The 24,239-nt window shown below is 28.5% G+C and overlaps 6 protein-coding genes and 1 long non-coding RNA gene across 18 annotated transcripts in view; 3 read left to right on the top strand and 4 right to left on the bottom strand.

Moving 5' to 3' along the window:
• The first annotated feature begins 27 nt into the window (after positions 1–27).
• On the top strand, positions 28–2,192 carry Pbp49 (proximal sequence element A Pbp49). The gene is made up of 5 exons (XM_035877294.2): positions 28–549; positions 622–808; positions 888–1,169; positions 1,227–1,468; positions 1,554–2,192. The coding sequence occupies exons 1-5, from the start codon at positions 353–355 to the stop codon at positions 1,858–1,860; spliced, it is 1,215 nt and encodes a 404-aa protein (XP_035733187.1). The 5' UTR covers positions 28–352; the 3' UTR covers positions 1,861–2,192.
• On the bottom strand, positions 1,863–5,252 carry LOC118446531 (protein O-mannosyl-transferase TMTC4). Of its 2 annotated transcripts, none has more exons than XM_035877292.2 (11): positions 5,043–5,252; positions 4,638–4,802; positions 4,374–4,557; positions 4,126–4,305; positions 3,600–4,060; positions 3,130–3,513; positions 2,943–3,050; positions 2,673–2,814; positions 2,437–2,551; positions 2,182–2,364; positions 1,863–2,071 (listed from the first exon to the last, which is right to left on the bottom strand). In XM_035877292.2, the coding sequence occupies exons 1-11, from the start codon at positions 5,051–5,053 to the stop codon at positions 1,935–1,937; spliced, it is 2,070 nt and encodes a 689-aa protein (XP_035733185.2). In that variant the 5' UTR covers positions 5,054–5,252; the 3' UTR covers positions 1,863–1,934. The 2 variants fall into 2 exon arrangements, with proteins under 2 accessions (XP_035733185.2, XP_035733184.2); XM_035877291.2 differs by having other exon boundaries at positions 1,864–2,071; positions 4,638–4,863; positions 4,980–5,252.
• An 89-nt stretch (positions 5,253–5,341) lies between these two features.
• On the top strand, positions 5,342–7,357 carry LOC118446525 (ribosome biogenesis factor Nop53). The gene is made up of 4 exons (XM_035877288.2): positions 5,342–6,202; positions 6,269–6,822; positions 6,922–6,995; positions 7,221–7,357. Exons 1-3 carry the CDS (start codon positions 5,438–5,440, stop codon positions 6,983–6,985), a joined length of 1,383 nt encoding a protein of 460 aa, XP_035733181.2. The 5' UTR covers positions 5,342–5,437; the 3' UTR covers positions 6,986–6,995; positions 7,221–7,357.
• LOC118446454 (uncharacterized) lies at positions 7,101–9,511 on the bottom strand. Of its 2 annotated transcripts, none has more exons than XM_085659437.1 (6): positions 9,205–9,511; positions 8,376–8,555; positions 7,940–8,309; positions 7,721–7,833; positions 7,465–7,615; positions 7,101–7,381 (listed from the first exon to the last, which is right to left on the bottom strand). In XM_085659437.1, exons 1-6 carry the CDS (start codon positions 9,369–9,371, stop codon positions 7,226–7,228), a joined length of 1,137 nt encoding a protein of 378 aa, XP_085515563.1. In that variant the 5' UTR covers positions 9,372–9,511; the 3' UTR covers positions 7,101–7,225. The 2 variants fall into 2 exon arrangements, with proteins under 2 accessions (XP_085515563.1, XP_085515562.1); XM_085659436.1 differs by lacking the exon at positions 9,205–9,511 and adding an exon at positions 8,618–8,856 and having other exon boundaries at positions 7,106–7,381; positions 8,376–8,517.
• A 1,559-nt stretch (positions 9,512–11,070) lies between these two features.
• LOC118446526 (WD repeat domain-containing protein 83) lies at positions 11,071–13,598 on the bottom strand. 2 transcript variants are annotated; one of them, XR_014982610.1, is made up of 6 exons: positions 13,457–13,598; positions 13,104–13,347; positions 12,801–13,027; positions 12,310–12,699; positions 11,814–12,115; positions 11,071–11,204 (listed from the first exon to the last, which is right to left on the bottom strand). XR_014982610.1 is itself a non-coding variant. In XM_035877289.2 (4 exons), exons 1-4 carry the CDS (start codon positions 13,536–13,538, stop codon positions 12,326–12,328), a joined length of 927 nt encoding a protein of 308 aa, XP_035733182.2. In that variant the 5' UTR covers positions 13,539–13,598; the 3' UTR covers positions 12,225–12,325. The 2 variants fall into 2 exon arrangements, 1 of the variants encoding a protein (XP_035733182.2); XM_035877289.2 differs by lacking the exons at positions 11,071–11,204; positions 11,814–12,115 and having other exon boundaries at positions 12,225–12,699.
• A 1,853-nt stretch (positions 13,599–15,451) lies between these two features.
• Positions 15,452–24,239, top strand: part of LOC118446523 (low-density lipoprotein receptor) — a 31,412-nt gene continuing 22,624 nt past the window's right edge. For 2 of the 8 annotated variants that reach the window (XM_035877280.2, XM_035877275.2), the window contains exons 1-2: positions 15,454–16,149; positions 22,335–22,460. In XM_035877280.2, coding sequence (XP_035733173.2) covers positions 16,050–16,149; positions 22,335–22,460 — 226 coding nt within the window. In that variant the 5' untranslated portion in view covers positions 15,454–16,049. Of the gene's footprint in view, positions 16,150–16,851; positions 16,943–22,334; positions 22,461–24,239 lie in introns of those variants that run through there. The other 6 variants (XM_035877283.2, XM_035877281.2, XM_035877276.2 and 3 more) reach the window with 5 other exon arrangements.
• LOC118446528 (uncharacterized) lies at positions 16,147–17,064 on the bottom strand. Of its 2 annotated transcripts, none has more exons than XR_004839623.2 (3): positions 16,980–17,064; positions 16,705–16,875; positions 16,147–16,575 (listed from the first exon to the last, which is right to left on the bottom strand). It is a non-coding gene; the product is annotated as an uncharacterized LOC118446528 (long non-coding RNA). The 2 variants fall into 2 exon arrangements; XR_014982612.1 differs by having other exon boundaries at positions 16,984–17,058.

The following is a 24,239-nucleotide window of genomic DNA, read 5'->3' as shown; positions in this document are numbered from 1 at the left end:
TAAAATACACCCGTTTATTTTGATATACGTACGGTACTGAAGACATTAACGAATCAGATGTTTTCGCGCTAATATACCTTGATACGTATGCGCAGTATTTCTGCGACGTATGTGTAGCATGGATTTATCATAATAGTTCGTGATAAAATTCAGATGAAGTAATAATTTGTGTATCAAAATAAAAGTGGCAAATATTCTATAGAATTGAACATGTTATCATGAACACGTTATTTGTATAAGATTAAAATTTCGATATAATACTTGTACTGATATTTTTAATATGACATGACAAATTAAATAATCGTGACTGTTTTGTATTCATAAATAATCATAGTTATAATTTAAAAAAGAAATGGATTTGGTATATGGTCACTATAATCAGAACGCTTCAGAAAAAATTAATATAAAGGAATATTTTGAAAAATATTCCAGTATTATGAAGCCGTTTTATCTTAGTTGTTTGGCTACAACAAAAGATCAATCTATTCTTAAAATAATGAAAAATGATTTAGGAAATGAGGAAATGGATTTGTTGTCAGAGTACTGCAGGTATTTTTTGTAGACTCATATAAATATATACTTTATATAATTATTTGGATAAAAATAACTTTATGTTTTAAGCGAAGAAAATTTAACTGTACCTGGAGAGGTTCCTAGAATGAAAGAAAATCTGCCAATAAAAAACAAAGATTTACGTAAAGTATCTATGATTACAGAAGATATTAACTTAGAAACTATACGGCAGTTGAAAAAGAGGAAAGAATCGAAGGATCAATATCTTTTTAAATTTACTAGTGAACTATTTATTGTATGCTGGTCATTGTTACCTATATAGCTATAAAATAATTCTTATATCTATTTAATTATATTGAAATTAATATTTACAGAAGCATGGAAAGATCAACAAACATAATGAAAACACAATTGACCTTGCTGTACCGTATGAAGATATTTTTATTGATATTAGAATATATGAACCTTTTATGCATTCATCAAATCAAATGAAAAGTAATTACAAAAAGACAAAACCTACTCTGAAATATGTAATAACAATATTAGGAAAACAGACGCTTGCTGAATTACGTGATAAAATAAAATGTTTATCAGATTTAACAATTCCAATAGAAACCAGTGATAATCCTAATCAACCGTTTCAACCAATGGCAAAAGTAAATTTTCCTATTTACTGTGTTTGAAGTTTATTCCTAATATGGCTCTTTTTTTAGGATGTGTACAAGTCAGGCTTCTTTTATATAGAAGATACATTTTACAATGACTTTAGAGATCCAGCAAATATAGATTATAGTAAAGTAATAATAGAATGGGCAAAGGCAAAACAATTAGGACCATTTAATACTGATTCTATGGAAAAAATTACAATAGATTCCCTTTCTGTAAGATTTGGCTATCCATGGGTATACCAACATCAAGGTTTCTGCGAACATCTCATTATATTCAGTGATGCAAGGTATATTAACCTTTATTTGAAAATCATATATATTATAAAATTTTCTCTGTTTAATTATTTTAATTCAAATTTAATTTTTATCTAGACTGGTACAACCTTATGACGAATTACATATATCTGCATATCCAAGAATACAAAGGATTAGACCCCAAAGAGCTAATTACTGTTTTATGTGTGGACTTCTGCCTGTTCGATGGATTACAACAGATCATGATAGAGTACCTCATAATCCTTGCTTTTTTTGTGAAAGTTGTTTCAAATCATACAATTACATTGATGGTAAAAAGATTGGAAATTTTAAAGCATACCGCTACCCCTGTGATTCTAATCTTATGAGAGAAGAAGAAGAAGAAGAGGAAGAAGAAGAAAACGAAAAAAAAGATATTACGTAAATATTAATGTAATTCTAACCATTTCAAATATAAATATATTAAAAACAATGTATAAAAAATGTACAAAAATAAAATTATTTTACTGATCGTTTTAATGATCGCAATTTTTTTAAATTTTCTTTTGCACTGTGCGAATGTGGGTTGAACTCCAATGCTTTTTTATACATATATTCTGCTTCACTGACTTTATTCCAACGATGATACAATACACCTACAAAAATAGATAATGTAGTAGCTTGTGTGGATATTAATACATAATATGTTCTATGTACAATAGTATCATTTATTATGAAATATATACAAGGCGGAAAAAAAACGTACCTAAATTTGTATAGAACATAGGATCTGTTGGATTCCTTAATATTGCTTGTTTAAAATGTACCTCTGCTTCTGAAAATCTACCTACTTTACCTAATATATTAGCAATGTTAAAATATATTGATGCATAATCAGGAACGTATTTTAAAGCTTCATTTGCAATTTTCAGTGCTTCTTCTGACATACCTACGAATACAATATAAATCATCAAATTAATAATTTTTTTATTAACTATACAAAAAAATTTAATTCACATACCTAGATCATCTAACAGTATTATCATATTTGTCCATGCTCTTCTATGAGTTACTTTTAATTTTGTTGCATTTGTCCAAGCTGTTAATGCTTTGTGATATTGTTTTTGTTCTAAATACTACAATAACAAATATTAGAAGTACTTACTGAACTTTTAATAGTAATTATGTTAATTAAAATTAACCAATATGTATATATATGTGTAAATATAATTTCTTAAAAAATGTTATTTTTTTTACCAAAACACCTAAATTATAATAACAATCAGGATACTTGGGTTTTTGAGACAATGCAGTTAAATAACTCTTTTCAGATTCTTCATATCTTTTAAGTGCAGATAAAATTATACCATAATTCATCCATGCAGTCGCAAAATCTTTTCTGTAATTGTTTAATATAATTTGTATGTAATTATGATTAAAAAATAAAATAAAATCAAAAAGTAATGTTATTTTTAATTATATACTTAATTAATTATATACTTAAAAAAATGTCCCATAAAATCTTACTGTAATGTAACAGCTTGTTTAAATAAATTTTCAGCAGCATCATATTTTCCTTCATCCTTAAGTAAATTGGCAAGATTATTCATTGCTTGAGCATATTTTGGATTTAAACTACATAAAAAAAATCAATATATGATATAGTATTAAATTATTGTTTTCATCAAATATGCTGCTCAAATAAAAGACATACCGTAAGGCCTCTCTATATTCTAATTTTGCTAAATTAGGATTTCCTGCATCAGCTGCGTTTTTTGCAATATTGTAATGAACTTTTGCATTAAGCGGGCAAACATCTAATGCAGATCTAAAAAGTGATTCTTCAGATCTCCATTGATCACTTCTAATCCATGAACGCATCAAAAAAATAAGACATAAAAATGTGTAAAATAATATTAGTAAATTTTTTAAAGATGTGCCTGTCAAAAGCTTTTGTAATCCAATAATTACTAAGAGGCAATATCCTGCGGAAGGAATATATAATGTTCTCTCTGCTAGTACAAAGCCAACAGTAAAAAAGATATTACTAGCAGGTAAAAAAGGTATGATTAAAAGTGCCAATCCTATAATTGTATATCTGTAACATATTATAATTTAATTACAATATAATTTAATTTATTTAATCTAACAAAATCAAAAGTAAGATTGAGTGAAAAATGGTACCTTAGAAATCTATCCCTATGAGCTGAAAAAATATGAACGACAATTGTACCAAAGAATGTCCAAAAAAGAATAATAAAAAATATTCTTTTATCATATCCAGTAATTAAGGGTATACAACCCATTGACCAGTCAAAACATAACCATTCTGGACAAATTAATAACCAGATATTTATACTGTAAATATAACTATAATTGAGAATGCGAAGGAAACAATTATCCAAAAATGATGCAGGATTGTCTACAGGTTGAAACTTTGGTGTTGAAAATTCCATAACAGTAAATCTTAGAGATAACAACATTATTGCACTTAAACAAAGTACAAACATTCGAATCAAAAATGCACGATTTAATTTCATGGTGATTATTGAGTTTATATGAGAATTTTTAGTTAATAGTAATTTCAATACATCATTTGGTAAAAATCCATTTATAATGACTAGATCATATACAACACAAATTCCCTGTAATATATATTATCATAATAACAAAAAAAAACGTGATGATATAAAATCATTTTCATACTTACAATTGCAGTAATCCCAGTTTCTTTACAAAGCATTGCTATCGAAATACTTATAATACATCCAGTTATATTACACCATTTGGCAATAGAATAATTTGCAAGAATACATTGATTATACATTATAAGTGATAGCCATGTAAACAACACACATAATAATTCTGCTCTACCTACAATTCCTGAAATCTTAATTTATAATTGCAATAAATATTATCTAAATTAAATAGTATATTTATTTTTATGAAATAACTTACAGCTTCTGTATGTACTGGATGTATTGCGAATAATACTGTGGCATAAAATGCTATATTTTGTTCTTTGTTACTTAAAAGAATATTGAACACATGTAAAGTTAATACACAAACAATTATATGCAAAATTATATTTACAATATGGAAATCTTGAGAATCTAAGTAACCTCTGATCCAGTATTGCATTCTGTAAAAAATAAAAAAATAACAAATTTAAGCTTTCTCTTAATAATAGTACTTTTTTAGTTCTTAGAATTAATTGTTTACCGGAATGTTAAAATTGTGAGTGGACGATAAGATTTATGACTGCCCTTGTGAGATAATTTTGTACCCCAAAAATCATTTTTAAATATTTCCCAAATTGGTGTTTTTTGAATATCATCATTATTAACTATAGCTTCTGCATCATCAAATACAAATGCACCATCATAACTATTTGCATAACATAATGATAAAATAATAATTATTGAAAAAGCTACTGGTAATGGAACGGCTGAAATGTTAAATAATAATATTTATTTAAAGAAGAATTATAAAATAGAAGAATATATTTCTTATTAAGTCTACTATAATTATGATTATCTATAATAATAATTGTTATTATTTTACCTGGAAACTCTGTATTAATTTTAATTGCCATATTAAGGATAATTATATAAATTATATACTAACAATAAGAACATCTTATATATATTTCAAATAGTTCAAAACATGCGACTTCATTAAAATTAACAAATTGTTAATATCATAAGTAACAATATATTTATGTTACTATACATCTTTTTATAGGCATTACAACAAAATGTGTAATGTACTTAAAATTTATAAGAAAGAATAACAATTATCAACAAAACATACGTTGATACGCGTTATAGCGCTACACCAAATTTTTTATATTATTTTAGTCGTTAGAGAGCGCTGGTAGTAAAAAGAGAGAGAGAGAGAGAGAGAGAGAGAGAGAGAGAAAAAGAGAAAAAGAGAAAAAGAATAAGACTTCATGGCTAACTTTACCCGGTTGTAATACGTTTTTGTTATTTCGCACGTGGTCGTGTAAGTGAATTATTGAAATGATGGACGTTAAAAGTAAAAAGCGTAAAGTTTCTAAAAAAACAAAGAAATCTTGGAGAAAACATGTAGATACAACAGATGTCGACAAATTTTTAGAAAATGAAAGATTAGAAGAAAGATTAGGAATACCATTTTCTAAACGGCCAGATGAAGACTTATTTACAGTTGACAAGAATGCTACAATAAAAGAGATTACGTCTAATGACAAAAAACAGCGTAGACTCGCTTTGAAAAATACAGAGCCAAAGTGTTTCAATATATTAAAACCACACACTCTAGTTCCTGATCCAATTGTTAAGAGAAATCGTGTAAGAACGGCTGAAGAACGTAAACATCCTATTTTACTTCGTAAAGAGATTCAAAGAAAGTCGATGGGTATCTTGAAATTGAAAGAAAAGTTAGCATTAAAAAATAAAGCTCTAGCAGATTTGAAAAGAGCTAACAGACCTAGAAGAGGTGATTTCAAAGACGATATATGGCATAAAAAAGATTCTTCTTTACCGGAGATTGCTACAGAATGGATGACTTCTGATACTATCAGACATACTCTTACACATATGGGTATAAAAAAAAGAAAATTACCAACATCCTTACATAAAAAACCATCGGTCTTACCAGCTATAGAAGCTCCACATCCTGGTACATCATATAATCCGTCTTATAAAGATCATCAGGATTTGTTAAATGAAATAGCAAAGAAAGAATTAGAATTAATGAAAGAAGAAGCTCATTTAAATAGAGTTACTACAAAGATGTTCAAGAAGGTAACTTGTATGAGTTTAAAAATTTTGTAATAAATTAATTTAAATATGTTTTTTTACTTTTATTAGGTTTCACTTGACGAGAAAGATAAAAATACATTAAAGGAATTAGCTGAGGGTTTACCAATAAAAAAAGATGAACTAGAGCAGTCTAATAACAATGATAATGATGATGATGATGATGATGATGATGATGATGATGATACTGATATGGATTATAATATTAAGTCTGTAAATCCACCAGTAAAAAATAAAAAGAAAACATTAGTAGCAAGACGTAAACAAAAAGAACAAAAAATGTTAGCACATAAATTAGCGCAAGCAAAATTAGAGAAAAGAAAAGTATCAGATATATACAAGTTAAAATTACTTCAAAAACAAATTGATGCGAAAGAAAAGAAAGAAAAAGTTTTACAAAAAAAGAGACATGAACAAAAAAAATTAAAATCTGTAGGAACAAAGACATTGAGTAAAGTTAAATTTGAACCTGTTGAACCTTCCTTTACATTAGCAGAAGAATTAACTGGAAACTTAAGAAATGTCGCACGCATTGGTAATTTATTAAAGGATCGTTATAAATCATTGCAACAAAGGAATATTGTTGCACCTGCAAATATTGTTCTGTAAGTATTATTTCTTCCATAATTATTTATATAAGACTAACAACATAGATTTTTATTTATATAATATTAAATCAATAAAAATATATTAAATTTTTGTAGCAAACGAACTAAGGCTAAAGTGAAAAGATATATTAAATCAGATCATAAAATAATGCAAAAGTAATGGAATAAAGGTAGGTGTATTTATATTTGAATATAAATAGTAATGATTATAAATGTATATATTAAAAATTAAAAAATAAAATTAATAATTTTATGTAAACTTGTATAGTAATTTATTATGACAAAGTTATATATATATATAACTTTTTTTAATTAGTAATTTCAATATAAATTTATTTTATCATATATTTATATGATAACATTTTTTATACATATTAAATTCCGACTATTTTCAGTCATATTAAATTTCATCATTATCAATTCCTGTCACTTCAAATTCTTCAGAAATTGAATCCTCTGCACTTGAAAATTTAGTTTCAATAAGTTCTTTAACTGTTGGTGCCTCGAATATAGTTAAACTTTTATCTTTTATTAAATCTTCTTTTGATTGTTCTTCCTATATTAGTCATATATTCATGTAAATGTATGGAATGTATATACATATTTGTGAATGTTTCTTATCTATAAAATAAATCATACCAGTTCTTTTATACCAAAAGTTTCAGAGATGATTGGTGTAAATATTTCATTTTCTACTATCTGAGTCGATTCTCTTAATTTAATAGATGTTGGTTCAAATCCAAGATCTCCATAGATATACACATTACTTGATTCCAGTATAGATTCCATCCTTTATATTTATATTTGTTATGTTTAAAAATAATATTTTGTACAATGTAATAATGATTGAATTATATATTTTTGTAAGTTATTTTATGTATATTTAAGTACTTACGATTTAATTATAATATTTGACATGTAGGCTTGACTTTCTATAATAATATTTTGTAAATGTAGCAACAAACTTTTTTTATCCATTTGTGCAAACTTAGAGTCACTATTTGCCATCTATATAAATATTAAATTTGTTTGAAAATTATAATTAATAATATATAATAATTATACGAATGATTATGTTTTCATCCTCTTTAAATGTTTTTTTAACTTATTGTACCTGTAGTGCACATATTACAGCATATTTAACATCATAAAGTGTTTCCCTACATTTTTTAATTTTACATTGTATCTTTTTTCGTATATATTTTGAAGTACTAATTTCTATTCTCTCTTTGTACAACATTACTTCCAATTTTTTTACATGTGCTTCAGAAATATTTGTTTGTTTTTGTGCATAATCTCTATTAATCAAATCTTTCTCTAGATTAGAACTTAAAACCTTGAAATTAATTAAATGTCTTTCTATATCACTATGGACTTCTTTTAAGGATTTCAAAAGATGATTTTGAATTTTAGAAACTTTTATATTATATCTGGTATCTAAATAACTTAATTTATTTTTCTTAAGAAGTACATCCTTCATATCTCTAAAAAAATAAATTAAAAACATTTATATAAAGATAATAATTAATAATACAAAATAATATCCTTACTTGGAATTTTTAAATATTTCTTTTTCAGTAAAACTTCCATTCATAATTTCAGTTAAATAATTATTTAACATAATATTTTCTCTTATAAGTTTATGAATAGGTTCTTGTATACACTTCGAAATTTCCATTTGAAAAATTCCAGCTGAATCAAGAAGGCGATTGTACATGTCCTTTTTAAGCCTATATTAATATTAGTATAAATCTCTTAATTAGAGAATAACAATTGTTTAATTGATATATACTTTTCTCTGTCAAATTTAAATTTCAATTGAATTTGTTGTATTTGTTGTTCTACTTTTTCTTCCTCCTGTTGCATAAAAATGTTTTTATTTTCTAATTTTTCTTGAAGAACTGATTGTGACTTTCTATAGTCTTCCAACATATTTATCTTTGCATCTAATAATGTATTCTAAAGTTGTATATATTGTTGCTTCAGTATTCATATTTATGTAAAAAAATACAGAAATAGAATAATATTAAAAATAATTACTTAATGGTTTAATTAATGATATTAATTCTAAACGTTTTCTTGCATATTTATCATTTAAAGAATTCATTTTGTCAATATGAGAAAATTTATCATTTACTATCCCTTCCTCTAGAATACTCAGTGTGTTCTTATTTTCTTCTAATTTTGTTACTTCGTTAGACAAATTTTGTGTCAATTGAGTAATTTCATTTGCAGTTTCTGCATCCGTTGAAATTAGAAGTAAATTTATCTCTTCGCAATTATCTGTAAGTTCATTATTTCGTTCTTGTAACCTAACAAATATTTATATTTATAATATAAAAATATCTCTTTTAATATTACGATGAGTTAATGCTTTACCTCTGGATTCTGTTATTTATATCGGAAATTTTTAAATCATAAAAAGCTTTTTGCATATTAATAATAACAGGTCCACTTATTTTTTCATTTTTTTCATTTTTGGGATCGGGAGATTGTAATCGTTTTGGTAAACTTATATTGGTTTTATATTTTTCAAGATCAACCATTTTTATTATGATTGTATATTGCTATTTACTAAAATTTTTTTAAATAAATTTTTGTTAAAATAATAAATATCATAGAATTAATACCAATATTTGACTTTAGAAATGATTTATTATTTATATATAAACAATAAAATAATTAAGATTGTTCATCATTTTTTGCTCGTAGCTTATATGACTTCAGCGACAAGTATGGACAAAATATAAACTACAAGCATAATAGGGAACTATTGCATTAGTGTATAAGCTATAAATTATATATATCTCTTTTACGTAATACCTAACAATCTATATATGATAAACATTTTTGTATATATAATAAAAATAGTAATAAATCTGATAAAAACAAAAAAATTTATATTCTAAATTATACTTTTCAGATTAATTGAAAAGTGTTCGTTAATTGTACAAATTTTATATATTTTGTTTCTAGTTAAATTTACAACAAATAAACAAATACTTAAAAAATATTTAAGCATTCCATATCACTTGTGATGGAATGCATAAAATATAAAATACAATATACATTACATCAAAAGTAATATCAAGTAACCTCAAACCTTACCATGTGGAGATTACTATATATGGAGATCTACAGGTTAACAATTCTATTCTTTTATATTATTTGATTATTGTTATTTGAAAAATATAGTAAAATCTAAATCTCCAATAATAACAAAAAAAATCTAATCTGGTTATATATTGACGTATGATTAACCATGTAAAATGAGAGTAGTTCAATATCTAGTAAAATATGAAAGAAAAACATTTTCGAAACGCATAAAGATGTGCAGCCATTCGCTCGGTAGTATTTGTGTTATAACATATATTTGCATATGATTTAAGTTTAAAATTCTATATATCGCAAGTAGTACCGACCCAGATCTCACCGCGTGGAGGTTGCTGCATATAGAGATCCATGGGCTAGCGGTGACTCTAAAATCCGCGTACCGAGATGTCTTTCCGCTTCAGGAGCTTCAGACTTCTTAGCTAATAGGAGGTGGGTGAGACGCTGTTTATGGAAAGCTGCACCGTCCGACACCGTCAGCTTCAGACATAACGTTCTATTAAGCACGTTATTCCGAAAAAATGTATTCATGGTCACTCTATACTCTTCTACTAATTAATTACAACCAATTCGATCCTTTCGTCTTTAACATAATTGAGTGATCAGAGGAATTTAAAAAGTCATTTACTACTTAAGAAATTTTGCGATAACTCCAAAACACTAGTCCGCGATTTAGGTCGAAATTGAGATTGGATGATTTATAGGTGGTTAAAAATGAGGTAGGTCGACGTTGAAGTTGGTCGAGATCCTTTTTCAATAATCCACCGAATCTAATTCATGGTAGTTATTTATTAAAGAATGGTCACTGAATTTACTTCATGAAAATCCATTATCTTCTATACAGTCTGTGCGACTATTAAAAATGCAAAATGTGTCAGTCATTAAATGCATGCAGTCGATGCAGGAACACTTGTTTAAATCGAGAAACGTGAACGAGCAAACACTGTTTCTACTTTACGATATTTTAATTTTAGTGATACAAACACTTGATTTCTTAATTGCTATGCGCGCGATTGCAATGAATTCCTGAAACAGAAAAATACAAACAAAATTATTAGTATCATTCTTATAATAAGAAACTATATAAATTATTCATAAAATGAATGATATAGAAATATACCTACTTTATCTATATGATGATTAAATGTAGCGGTACGGAAAGAGCATATATTCAAGTTTACTTTTCGCAGTACAAAAGGAAAGTGACGTAGTAACTCGCATGGACCTTCGAATGATCATTTTTCTTAGCATCTAACAATCGATGCACGCTGAAAGTAGATTATTTTATGTATAACGCATCTAAAGAACTATGAGATTTTTAAAGGCTTGTACTATTGTTTAAATATTACCACATCGTGGTATATATGTAATACTTGGTAATACTTGGAATGCATTGTACATTGTCTAAATTATTTTAAAATCATCACATCTATACAATAATCACATGTAGTCAAAGAGAAATTATTCATTATTTCGATGTGAAGTTTTCAGATAACGAGAGGAAACTAACGTGATAAATTGCACGGTCTATCTATTGTTCCTTCTTATTGACATCTAACGATCGACGCAAACTGAAAGTTAATTATTGTATAATGCATCTAAAGAACTATACAATTTTTAACGGCATAAACTATTATTTAAATATTAGCGCATCGTACTATATGTACATTGTACGTTGTGTAAATTATTCTAAAATCATCGCGTCTATGAAAGAATTAAATATAATATTTTGGTAAGAGATTATTTCGATGCGAAGTCTTCAGAGTACGAAAGGACACTAACGTGATAACTCGCATGGTCCATTCTATGTTCTTTCTTGTTGACATTAAACGATAAAATTCGTATATTAAAGAAAAGTATTAATTATTTTAACTTACTTAAAGAAATGAGCTGATATGTTTACTGGTTCAAACAACAAATAACAGAAATGTTGAAAATCGCGTTTACCCAAGCAATGAATTTATGAGTAAATTATTTGCAAAAAAAAACATTTTTAACGCGATTTTTTTTAATGAAAATGAAGGTTTTTAAAAAATTCAATAAAGCCATCTCCCTGTTGAAAAAACTTCATCTTTAAAATGAAAACTAGTTCATCAAAATCGATAAAAATTTTGCCTGGATTCATTACAGGCGTAAACTAGTCCACTATTATATCCAATAGTGCATTGATGAACAATCACTGAAAAAAAGCGATTAAACTTATTCTAAAAATACATAAATTTAATATAAATATTTATTAGGTTTCGATAGCTAACAAAAGTAAGACAAAAATATTGTTAATACATTATTTTATCTTTATATGTCCAAAATATTCAGAATAAGTAAAATGATTTTTAATATAGACTTTATTTTATTAAATATATATATACATACTTATATCTTATACACCTTATTCAACTTTTGCAGTAGATTCTGCACTCCACATTAATATACTATAGCCATTTGCAGCTATAAAACAATTTTTAGTTGGATGAACGTTTATAGATAAAGTAGGGTATTTTGATGGTCTGTATCCAGAAAGTTTTGCAACAACCGTCTGTGTTGCCAAATCCCATACCCATAATTTACCATCTTCAGAGCCCGAAAGAATTTGTGTGTCTTGAGAATCTACACTTGATTCTAAACACAGATCTTTAGCTGTATGCCCAGTAAATTTACCAAGTAATTCTCCAGTATCTTTGTCAATTAAACGTACTACATCGTTTGCACAACTAACCACAATACATTGTCCATCCCTTGTAAAACTTGCACATGTCACTGCATCTAAGCAAATTATTTTATTTCGTTTTTTATAATTATTATTATATATTTATATATAATAATAATGTATACAATAGTTATCTAATATTTAATATTTTAAATACCTTTCATGTAATCCGAATACATTTGGCCAACACGAATATCATATCTTCGTATCTTTCCATCGAATGATGCTGATAAAATTTCATGATCAGAAGTTCTAACACTAGAAATTGAATCTTTGGCCTCATTCAAACATTGTACAGATTCTATTGATTTAGACCGTACATCCCAACACATAACAGTATTATCTCGAGATCCAGAAACAACCATTGATGATTCTTCATTATATCTAAGATTGTAATAAAAGTTTTTATTTATATATTACAATAACATTTATAAACAAAGAATAAGACATTTTATTCTACCTTACAGTTGTTACAGGACCTGCATGTCCTCTTAAGCGTCGAACAGGTGTTCCAGTACTTACATCCCATAAAATCAAAGATTTATCTAAACCACAAGACACTATTTGACTGCTATCGCAAGATGCACAAACATCCATTACTTCGTCTCCATGTCCTCCATAGACTTTTAAATTTGTAGCTTTGTAAGGATTCCATAACTTTATTTTTCTATCTGATCCACATGTCAAACAGTATTCTCCGTCAACTATAAATTCCTTGTATGTTATTATATGAAAAACTTTTGAATCTTAGTAAAGTAATATTATTTATATATTAAAAATTTTGTTCAAATTATTAGTAATACAAATACATACCACTGAAACGAACTGATCTTACTGCACCTTGTTTACAATCTATTTCTCGTTCGAACTTATATTTTATTTCTGTAACACTCATCTCGTAGAAAAGTTAAATAGAATAATCTTTTCAAATTAATAACTACATTTTCTTATTTTAAATGTTATATTTACACCATTCTAACGAATAATACTTCAGATATACTATATATAATTTCTCCTAAACATTTTATACCAAATAGGTTATACCGGCTAAAAAATCATTTGAATAATTCCTTCATTTTGATTCATTCCATTTGATTAATTATTTTGGTCACGTGACATAGGTAATAATTTGTATTTTACACAAATTTTACATTTTTATATTTGATATTTCATAAAAATATTTATTTTTATTTTCTATCTATAAAACTTGTGATTTATTAAAAAACATAATATTATTTTATTTTTTATTTTTTTGTTTCACGTAGTAATTATTTCATGCGAATATTACGTAAAGACTTTTCATAGGTTAAATTGATCAGGTGATCTGAAGTGCACCAATGAGAAAACGTTGTTATGAGAAATACGATCATCGAATGGCGGGACAATTTGTCGAAAAATAAAATAAGTATAGTTATATTCTACACACCTATTACGTCGATACTTAAGATAATAAAAATAAAACAAAGATATCTATCCTAATTGATTAATATGTGTTCAGTTACAAAAAAAGCGTATTCATTATCATACGATAATTTAATCATTATTACATCAAAAGGTAAAAAGGTTAATTAGAAATTTCGCGGATTCGAATTATCCATTTGGTTCAGAATTTTCCGAAGAATATTGTCCACATACTATAGAAAGTATTAAAATAATCCGATATTTTGCAAGTCCTCGTTTTTAAACGGATTGCTTGAGAAAGATATATTTTCAACGATTCAACAAGAACTCCAAAATCGTGATTCGTTATAGAGATTTCAACGAGGGATAGAAGAATAAAAAGAGGGTTCATAGAATTTAGAATAAAGAGAAAGTCAATGAGAGCAACAGAGAGAGAGAGAGAGAGAGAGAGAAAGAGAGAAAGTAAGTGAGAAAGAGAACGAGAGAAAAAGAAAGAGAGAGAGAAGGGTGAGCTGCGTGCGCAGGTGGCGCGATGTTGATGCGTCAGAATCTGTGTTCTCTATCGTCATCGTCATCGTTTACCGGGCTATGCCAAGGATAAAAAGAGAAGGAACGTAGCTCGTTCGTAAGAGTAAGAGAGAGAAACGGTGTACACATTACCGTGCGGACGGTAGGGAAGAGTTACGAGGGCATAGTCGAGGGAGAGAAAGAGAAGGTGATAGAGTAAGCACGAGAGAAAGAGAAATAAAACGAGAGGAGGAGGAGGTATAGCAGCAAACAGACAAGACGCGCCTTCGCGAAGAGAGGCACAGAAACCAGGAGAACTCGTACGCACAGGGCGGGCCGTTAACGTTATAGAGCCAGTCTTACGATCATCTCAGAGAGTATATATTTTTTGTCCACCGTAATCTTGTACGAACGTTGTTCGTATCATTCGAGGGTTCGGAGAGAAAAAGAGAAAAAGAAAAATAGAGAAAGAGAGATAGAAAGAAAACGAAAGAATCGGTGAAACGAACGAGAACCCATGCGAAGATCGTCGTCATCGGAGGTTGCTACTCCTTTTTCTTTTTCTCCTTCTCCGCTTCCTGATCCTTTTCCTTTTTTTTCTTCTTCTTTTTCCTTCCCGCGTGGCTCGTGTCTCTGAAAAGAAGGAACTCAACCCTATTGACTTTACACAACATTTATTATTTCTCTCGCTCGTTCTTCTCTATATACACGTTATATACAACACACAGAAAGAAATAGAGAGGAGATACGACACGCCTGTTATTATTATTTCTATATACATATTTCTTCACTTCTGTCTGTCTGTCTGTCTTTCTTTCTTTCTCTCTCTCTCTCTCTCTCTCTCTCTCTCTCTCTCTCTCTCTCTCTTTCTCTCTGTATTTCTTTATTTTTTCTGTCTTTCCTTTTTCTATCGGTCGTTCGAAAAAAAAAAGATCAAAGAATATCTCGAACTACGGTTTCCACATTCGTTCCTTATATTGTTAACATTCTCGTGTTCGTCGTTATTGTTATTGCTGATACTACTGTTGCTACTGGTTGTTGCTGCTGTTGCTGCTGCTGCTGCTGCTACTCTTGATCGATTCCCCGGCGAGAGGTTGCCGGGTGGGAAAAGTAAGCGTGCGTGCGTGTCGCGGACGACGTCTCGCGAAGAGAAACGAAGTAAGAGGAATAGAGGAAGATATATAGAGATAGATAGTAAAAGAAAGAGAGAAAGAGAAAGAGAGAGACCGGAACGCGCGACCGCCTGACTGCTGGCTTTTCTTCGCGCCGTCTAGTGGTGTGTTAGTGTGTGGTAGTAGTAGAGTGTAGTAATAGTAGTAGTAGTAGTGGTGTGGTGGTGGTGGTGTGGTGGTGGCAGTGGTGGCAGTAGCAGCGGTGATAGTAGTGGTGGTGGTGGCGGTGCTGCTAGTGGTGGTGACTTTGGCGAAGGTGTATTGGCCGAGAAAGAGAGCCGACGACAGGACACGAGTACATACGCCGCCGACAAAAGAGGGCTGTTATGGAGCGAAGCTGTCGTCTGCTCTTCCTGTTCCCGCCGGTGCACCTGCTCACGATATTCGTCGCTTCTCTCACACTGACAGATGCTTTCTCCGTCGACAGTAAGTGTGTATATATATATATGTATGTACATATATTAGATACATTCTTTTTTTTTCTTCCTTGATACGTTCTCTTGATCGCTTAAACCTCCCCGTACCGTCGTTCGGAAAATCTCACTACCCATCATTTTTATCTACTCGACAAACGACGATGTCTTTTCGTATTTTCTATTCTTTTTTCTTTCTTCTTCTTTTTTTCTTTCTTTTTATTTTTCTTTTTGCGCGTGGACCAATACGCGCTTTCGAGATATATCGAATTGACCGACGTGGAAATGGATGAATGGATGAATGGATGGATGGATGGATGGATGGATGGATGGATGGATGGATGGATGGATGAATGGATGGATGGATGGATGGATGGATGGATGGATGGATGGATGTTTTTTTGGCAAAATGCTTGATTGACACATCGATGTTCTTTCCCTGAAAAAAAAAGAAAAGAAAAAAAGATGAAAAAAGAAAGTTTTTCGCTTTTAATATACCCGAATGAATCAAAGATAAAAATAGAGAGAAAGATTGATAAAGCAATTATAAAAGAGAAAGAAAACATACGTGATAAAAGAAAGAGAGAGAGAAAGAGATATGTAGCTGTTTTACCGTGCGTGTCTCCTTTTTCCATGTGCGTAAACGCGCGTGCGCATTAGACGGATTAAAAGGCGATCGTCTTTAAACGTGTGCGACACGCAGTCGTCGATTTCGTGTCACACTGCCCGGTTTCTTTCTCTACACATATACATATGCGTTTATACGCATTTGTGAACGATGACATACCTTCTATGTATGTACACACGTAAGTCGTATGTGTGCGGATGTATATATGTACGTACTTACGAATGAGCACGGCACTCTTCTTTGCGTAACCGCCTTGATTTTCTGCGGTACTTCTTGGCATATAAAAAGCGTCAGGTGTTAAGTCAAAGGAGCAAGAATTGGCTCGATCACTCGTTTTTATACTGTATATGCGTGTGTGTGTGTGTTCTGTGTACGTATGTATATATTATGTGTGTGTATATATATATATATATATATATGTATGTATGTATGTGTATTTGTACGTATGTATCTATGTATGAATCAAAAGAAATAGATGTTTTAACCTTTTACAAAAATACAAATAAAACTATCTTTTTACAACTACTCAATAAATGCTCAAATATTTTTTTCTAAACATAAACCATATTTTGCGATACATACATATTTGTTTACTTACATACATACGTACGTATACATTCATACGTAAATATTTATTATTTAAAATATTGTTATTTCTTCTGATTATATTATTTCCTTTCGAATGCAAATACAGATTGTATAAGGATCGTCGTCGTTGTCCGATTAAATACCAATTAGACATTCAAATTTTATTACGCTTGAATAGATATTGCGTATGAAAAAGAGATCTTTGGACTTTCTCAACTGGTTTTATTTCCTTTTTCTTTTTCTTTCTCTTTTCTTCCTTCCTTCTTTCCTTATTTTTATATTAGAAACGTCATTTAAACCAAAATAACATTTTGCTTTTTATTTTTCATCGAAATTCGTAGATGAATGAGAAAAAATATTTCGCTACTCGTAATATTTTAATTTTATTGCATATGTAGAGATTGATATATGTTTGCATATATAATATATAACATATGATACGTATTATATAAATTAATATTTGTAATATTAATATTATGGAATATTTTATAGGTCGTAAATTATATATCATTTATATTCGTATATTTATAAACCAATTTTCTCTTTATATGTTTCATTCATATTTATATTACAATAATTATAAGTTCGAAATGTATAGATAAATCCGTAAACAAACGTGTTTACCGTATCGGATTACAAACAAACTTATCGTACTATTATTTTTGTCGAATAAACAGTGCGTAGTAAAATCGTGTTTTCTAAGAAATAATTAAATCTTTGAAAGTGTCCCTCGTTCTTATAGCACAAAACGTAATAAATAAATACATATATATATATATATATATATACGTAGTAGATAAATATAAATATAACACGTGTCCTTTTTCTTACACACTCATAACCTGTACTATGTCTTACTTGAAAATTTATCGAATTTCGAGTCGACATTTTATAAGTTCTTATAGGTTTTGTTTTTTCACGAATCTTTTTTTTCTTTTCCAATGAATTCGAAATGATTTTACTACGAAAAGATCGTTTATTTTTATAAGAAAGATCATGAAGCAACCAACGGTTACGACGATCCAAAGAATTCTGTATTTATCAGAAGGTTTAATATATATCTTTTACAACGTAATCAATAAGTTCAGTCATATTTATATAGCATCTTTAATTTTCCAACTGATGTAAATTTTTCTTTTCTTTTTTTTTGCTTTATTCCTTTTTTTATATCAAATATTTTCTGCGGAATTCGGGGAATCCAAGGTACGAAAGTCCGATAAGATGAACAACGTTATTGGATCGATAATGTAAACGTATCGATTTCTATGATTCTTTGAAGTATCGTAAATCATGATCAAAGTTTAATTGAGATATCATGATGATATAAGATTCGTAAAATCGAAGTGGGAAGTCTTGTAAAGTGACGATATTATCCTAGGTGTTTACATACTTATATTCATACATACATGTTTAACTGATACGTTTCATTTACTCAAAACGATTAGGATAATCAAGAATGCATAACAAACGTTCGGCCATTATTAGTTGTTCGATAAAGTAATGAATTATTTATATAATGAAATATTATATATTAATTATAAAGAATGAATTCTTTATAATAAAATTTTTTATGAGAATATAATAATAGTACTTTGGCTGTATCATATTTCAATGATCTGACAAACATTATATTTATATATGTATATGTGTGTATTTATGCATATCATGTAAGACATATATAGATATGTATATATAGATATATTTGTTCATTTGATTATTTAATGAAATCCATTGATTGTTTATTGCATAGTTTCTCTCTTTTAACGTCAACGATCTATATCGAGAGATAGAGATAGAGATAGAAGGAGAGAGCAAGAGAGAAAGAGAGAGCAAGAGAGAGAGAGAGAATGATAAAAGAAGGAGGAAAGAAAGAAAATAAATATATAGCATAGGCATAACGAAGCTTGACGATTATTAATCGTCAAAACAAGTTAATTGATATTTAACCTCCCTACAACGTTATGCAATTTTATGAAATTAGACGTTACATACATATGTGAGAATTATGAAAATGGTCTTAATAATAACTCATTATAATAATATTTAATAAATCATTTGAGATATCAATTTTGTTTAATAAGCTATTTTTCATATTTTACGTATATATATACATAGATATATTTACTTACTTTTTTTTGCTTTTGTCAATATAGAAAACTAATTTTTAATTAATTCACAACGAAACACAACGAAAGATATTGGTGGTTAGAACGACATTCTTAATCATCGTCACGTATATCTATACTTTTACAAATTTTCTTTTATCTTTTTCATTAAATTGTGTATTACTTCATATTCCAAGAGTTTTTTGAAAATATTTTTCTTTAATTACATATTTATAGATTGTACCAGTATATAGCGTATAATTGTAGATACTGGTATAAATAATTTTTATATTATATAATTTTTACGTTATATAGAATTTTACTGTAAATAAAAAAAAGATTGACTAATGGGTATAAAATTGATGTTATAGAACTATTTGCAAAATGAAAAAAAAAAGAAGTATATCTAGGGCCGTTTTACTTTCGATGTCGAAATTTTACGTATTGACTAAAGTCCTTTCAATGAAAAAGAAAAAAAAAATAGAAATAAAACTTATTTGTTGACATTGACGGATATCAAGTTTCTTTTCGAACTCGTAGGATAATGCGATTACCTGGAAATACCGTGAAATTTTCTCGGAAATAACTTCGATATGAGAATTCGACGAATCGAAATATCTATTTCCATTAATATCTATCAATTATATGAACAGCAAGATTTTTCTTTTATAAAATAATGTATATCGTTAAATTATTTATTAATTATCGATTTCGCAGGATGGGCCAAATGTTCTCAGGTAATTTTAAAAATCAATTGGATATTTTTGAGATCTTTTAAACTTGTAGTTAGGTTTGTAGTTTTAAAATCTCACGAAAAAAATAAAATAAAACAAAAAAGAGAGAAAAATATTAGCCTAAAAAGTCTCGAAAAAAAATTGATTTTTCAAATCATTAAAAAACTTTTGACCGATTCCGAAAAAATTTTGTCCCTCTTTTTCCGAATTTACATATTTACAGATAGTATCTATATTATATTTATCGATTTATTGAAATTCGATATAAAGTATACACGAAAGTATACTCTACGTTCTAATACGACAAACTTGATTTTCTTTTAGGTACACTTTCTATGTCTCCTCTTTTCTGTTTGATGAGACAGGTTCGAGAAGCTTATGCATTTAATAATATAATGTATAAATATATGTTTGTATGTGTGTACACACACGCGCTCACACACACACACACACACACGCACATACACATAATGTATATACATATATATACATACATATATGTATATATATATTCTAATATGTATATATGTATATATATATTCTAATATGTATATATGTATATATATATAAATATATACATATACATATTAGAATATTGATTAAAAAAAAGGAAAAAAAAAAAAAAGAAAAACACGTAATACTCTCTGACTATCCTGGAGTACTACATTTTTAATAGAAGACGACGTTAAAGTTATAGAGCTTCTTCGTGCTGGATAATAATTTGATTAAATTCTCGAAAGCTTCTCGAAGTTTTGGTGAATCGGGAAAGAGCAAAAAAGATATAGATAGAGAAAGAGAGGAAGAAAGAAAGAGCGAGAGAGAGAGAGAGAGAGAGAGAGAAAGAGAGAGAGAGAAAGATGAGAGAGAAAGAGAGAAAGAGAGAAAGAGAGAAACAGTCCTATCATATGAAACAGGATCAATGAAACTTCTCAACGGATATACATTAATCGTGTGGCTCGTTTAGTAATTCTCTTTTTCCTCAAAATACTAATGGCATCCTCGCCATATCACGAGCTCTTAATATTGGAACGATAATCATCTCCTATGGTTGTGTTAACGTTTCTCTTTCTCTCTCCCTCTTTCTCTCTCTCTCTCTCTCTCTTTCTCTCTCTCTCTCTCCCTCTGTATCTATTTATCTCTATCTCCATTTCTCAGGAGATACATATATTAGAAGCTATATTAGAGGTGGTTCGTTATACTAATCGTATATTAATCGAACAAAATTACAATTCGATTATATATATTTTTTTGTCAATATATAATTAAAATATAACACTTATTTTATTGTGCGTGTATATATATATTTTTATATATATATTATATATATTATATATTATATATATTATTACATATATATAATGCGCATAATATGAAGAATATTGAATATTGAATTTTAATCAAATAAAGGCTAGGCCGAAAAGTTCCTAAATGATTTTAAAAATCAATTTTTACGAGATTTGTTAGATCAACTTATCTAGTTTCTTTGTCAAATTGCAAAATTACAAGGAAAATTAAAATCTAAAAAATTTTACGAAAAGGAGTATAATTAATTTTTAAAATTATTTATAGAAACTATTATAAAATCCTATATACGTGCTTTTATGTGTATTTTATTTTATTTTTTGATTATGTTAATAATATCCAATAAGGAGAATTGGAAGAAATAAGAGAGGATTCAAAAGAAGATAAGGTTGTTGTTGGGTATCGTTTTGAAAAATTTATTTTCCATGTTTTGAAACATCGCTTTGTTATTCGTAGTGACATTTCATTGACATATGCATGTAGACGATCGAGAGAACGCGTGTATAACTATCTATAACGCGTGTATGCCTATATACATACTATACTGATAACTATCTACATATGTATATGCTATATATATAATATATATAATATATATAATATATATAATATATATAATATATATGCTATATATTATATATATTTTATATATATATATATATATATATATATATATATACGTACATATTATATCGATCATACGCTAAATATATAAACCTCGTACATCAGAGGTAAGAATCTCTACCAACGTAGATATTAGATACTACCACGAGAGAGAGAGAGAGAGGGGGGGGGGAGAAAGAGACTGGTTCTGATATTTTTGTAATTTTCTTGCCAACAGGTAAACCGGCTTGTCCATTAAGACAATTTCGCTGTGCGAACGGCAGATGTATACCCATGACTTGGGTCTGCGACGGAACGGACGATTGTACGGATAATTCCGATGAGAATCCTGTAGTATGCAAAGGTAAGAATCAGAAAAAAAGAAAATAGAAAAGATCGAATTGTTGAGAAATTTTATTTACGTTCGTAGAAGTGATTAAAGGTACTTCCTAGATAATTTAAAAAATTAATTATTCTTTCTTGAATATTTTCTCAGATCATAAAAATATTCCTAGGCTTGTATTTTTACAATACAATAAGAAGAACAAAGAAAAAATGTCCCAAAAATAACAAAAAGAGGGTGTAATTAATTCATAAAACAATATAGAAACATTTGGTCCGCCCATATATTTTCTTCTTTGTGCGACTGGTATGTGTACGTCTGTGCGTCTGTGTGTGTATGTATATATATATATTATTTTATACATTTGAACACATTTATGTTCATTCTATCATATGAAAATTCATTTGAAAACAATGTTCAAATATCATTTATATCAATCCTTTCTGGGAACGATAACGTGGCACATATTTGAAATACATGTGAAATGCATAGATATTGTTTTGAAAAGTTTGGTAAGATCTCTTTCTATGCGACTAACGGCATAGAATATTCAATGTATTATTTATCTTTAATTTTCTACTTGCGGATATTTGAATTTGACTTGGCCAACATTGGCACTGTAGCCAATGGCGTTGCTCCCATTACGTTACCTTTTGCCGTGTTTAAAGGGTCACTGAACATTTCTTCTTATTGGTGATATACTTATACACCTATTGAATGAAAATATACATACGTCCGCGCATGTATGAGTGCTTCTATCAAAAATCACTAGGTATGTAACCAAGAGTATCAATGCCAATGAACGAAGAAATAACGACGATTTTTTCTTCTTATCATACGATTTATGATCGTTTATGTCAAATATATTCATCATTATTAAAGTTAATACATGGTTTTAGAGAAAGAGAAAGAGATATTTAACATAACAAGTAGGATTACTGTTGAAGACAAACGATAAAGCAAGTGAATTTCAGTGTTGATCAGTGATTAGTTGACATAGTCGATCTAGTCTAATCAGAGCTGATTAGCTTTGGCTTATTGTAGAGTTGTGTTAGGTATACACATACATATGTATGTATGTATGTATATGTATTTGTTTGAGGATCATCGACGAACGATATTCTATTTAATCGTCATAATTGTGCAGAGTATAAATAGTTTTTTTTCATTATGTATAGATTATTTTTCTAAAAATTTTGAAATATATCGTTTTTACAGAGAATATATTCGATAGAAATTCAGTTTCACCTTTTATTTTATTTTATTTTTTTTCCTTTCGTTCACAGAATTAGAAACCAGACTGTTCGCATTATTTAAAAAGTCATGAAGGTTCTAATCTCGATAAATATAGGATTGTGTACCTTTATGCAAGAACCAGTTGTCCTTGCTGGTATAATTTTCTTCGGCGTTACAACAAAATGTTGCATTTTCCGTCTGGGATTGGTCCATTCAACGAGCTTTTTATATGACTAAATGGAGATATATATTCTAGAGCGATAGTACTTATATATCTACTGTGCGTTCGGTATCCCCCTGTTTAATCGCGTGTACGCGATTGCAAAATATTTATAATTATAATTTTTTGAATGACCTCAATCCAGGATATCCTGGGAGAATATATATAATATAATGAAAGAAGAATCATGGCGACTAGGAAGAGAGTCAGTCATACATAGGAGGAAGAAAAAGAAATGATAAATCCGGATCGATCGATCAAACAAATTGTTGTAATCTTAACAATTATCTTTCAATATACATATATCGTATTATCAAGATCGTCTAATTAAATATCGAAGACCA

Source organism: Vespa mandarinia, chromosome 9 (assembly GCF_050613455.1).
Source record: "Vespa mandarinia isolate Hongniang chromosome 9, ASM5061345v1, whole genome shotgun sequence".
In the NCBI taxonomy this organism is placed as follows: Eukaryota; Metazoa; Arthropoda; class Insecta; order Hymenoptera; family Vespidae; genus Vespa; species Vespa mandarinia.
This window is presented reverse-complemented; position numbering and strand designations above follow the sequence as displayed.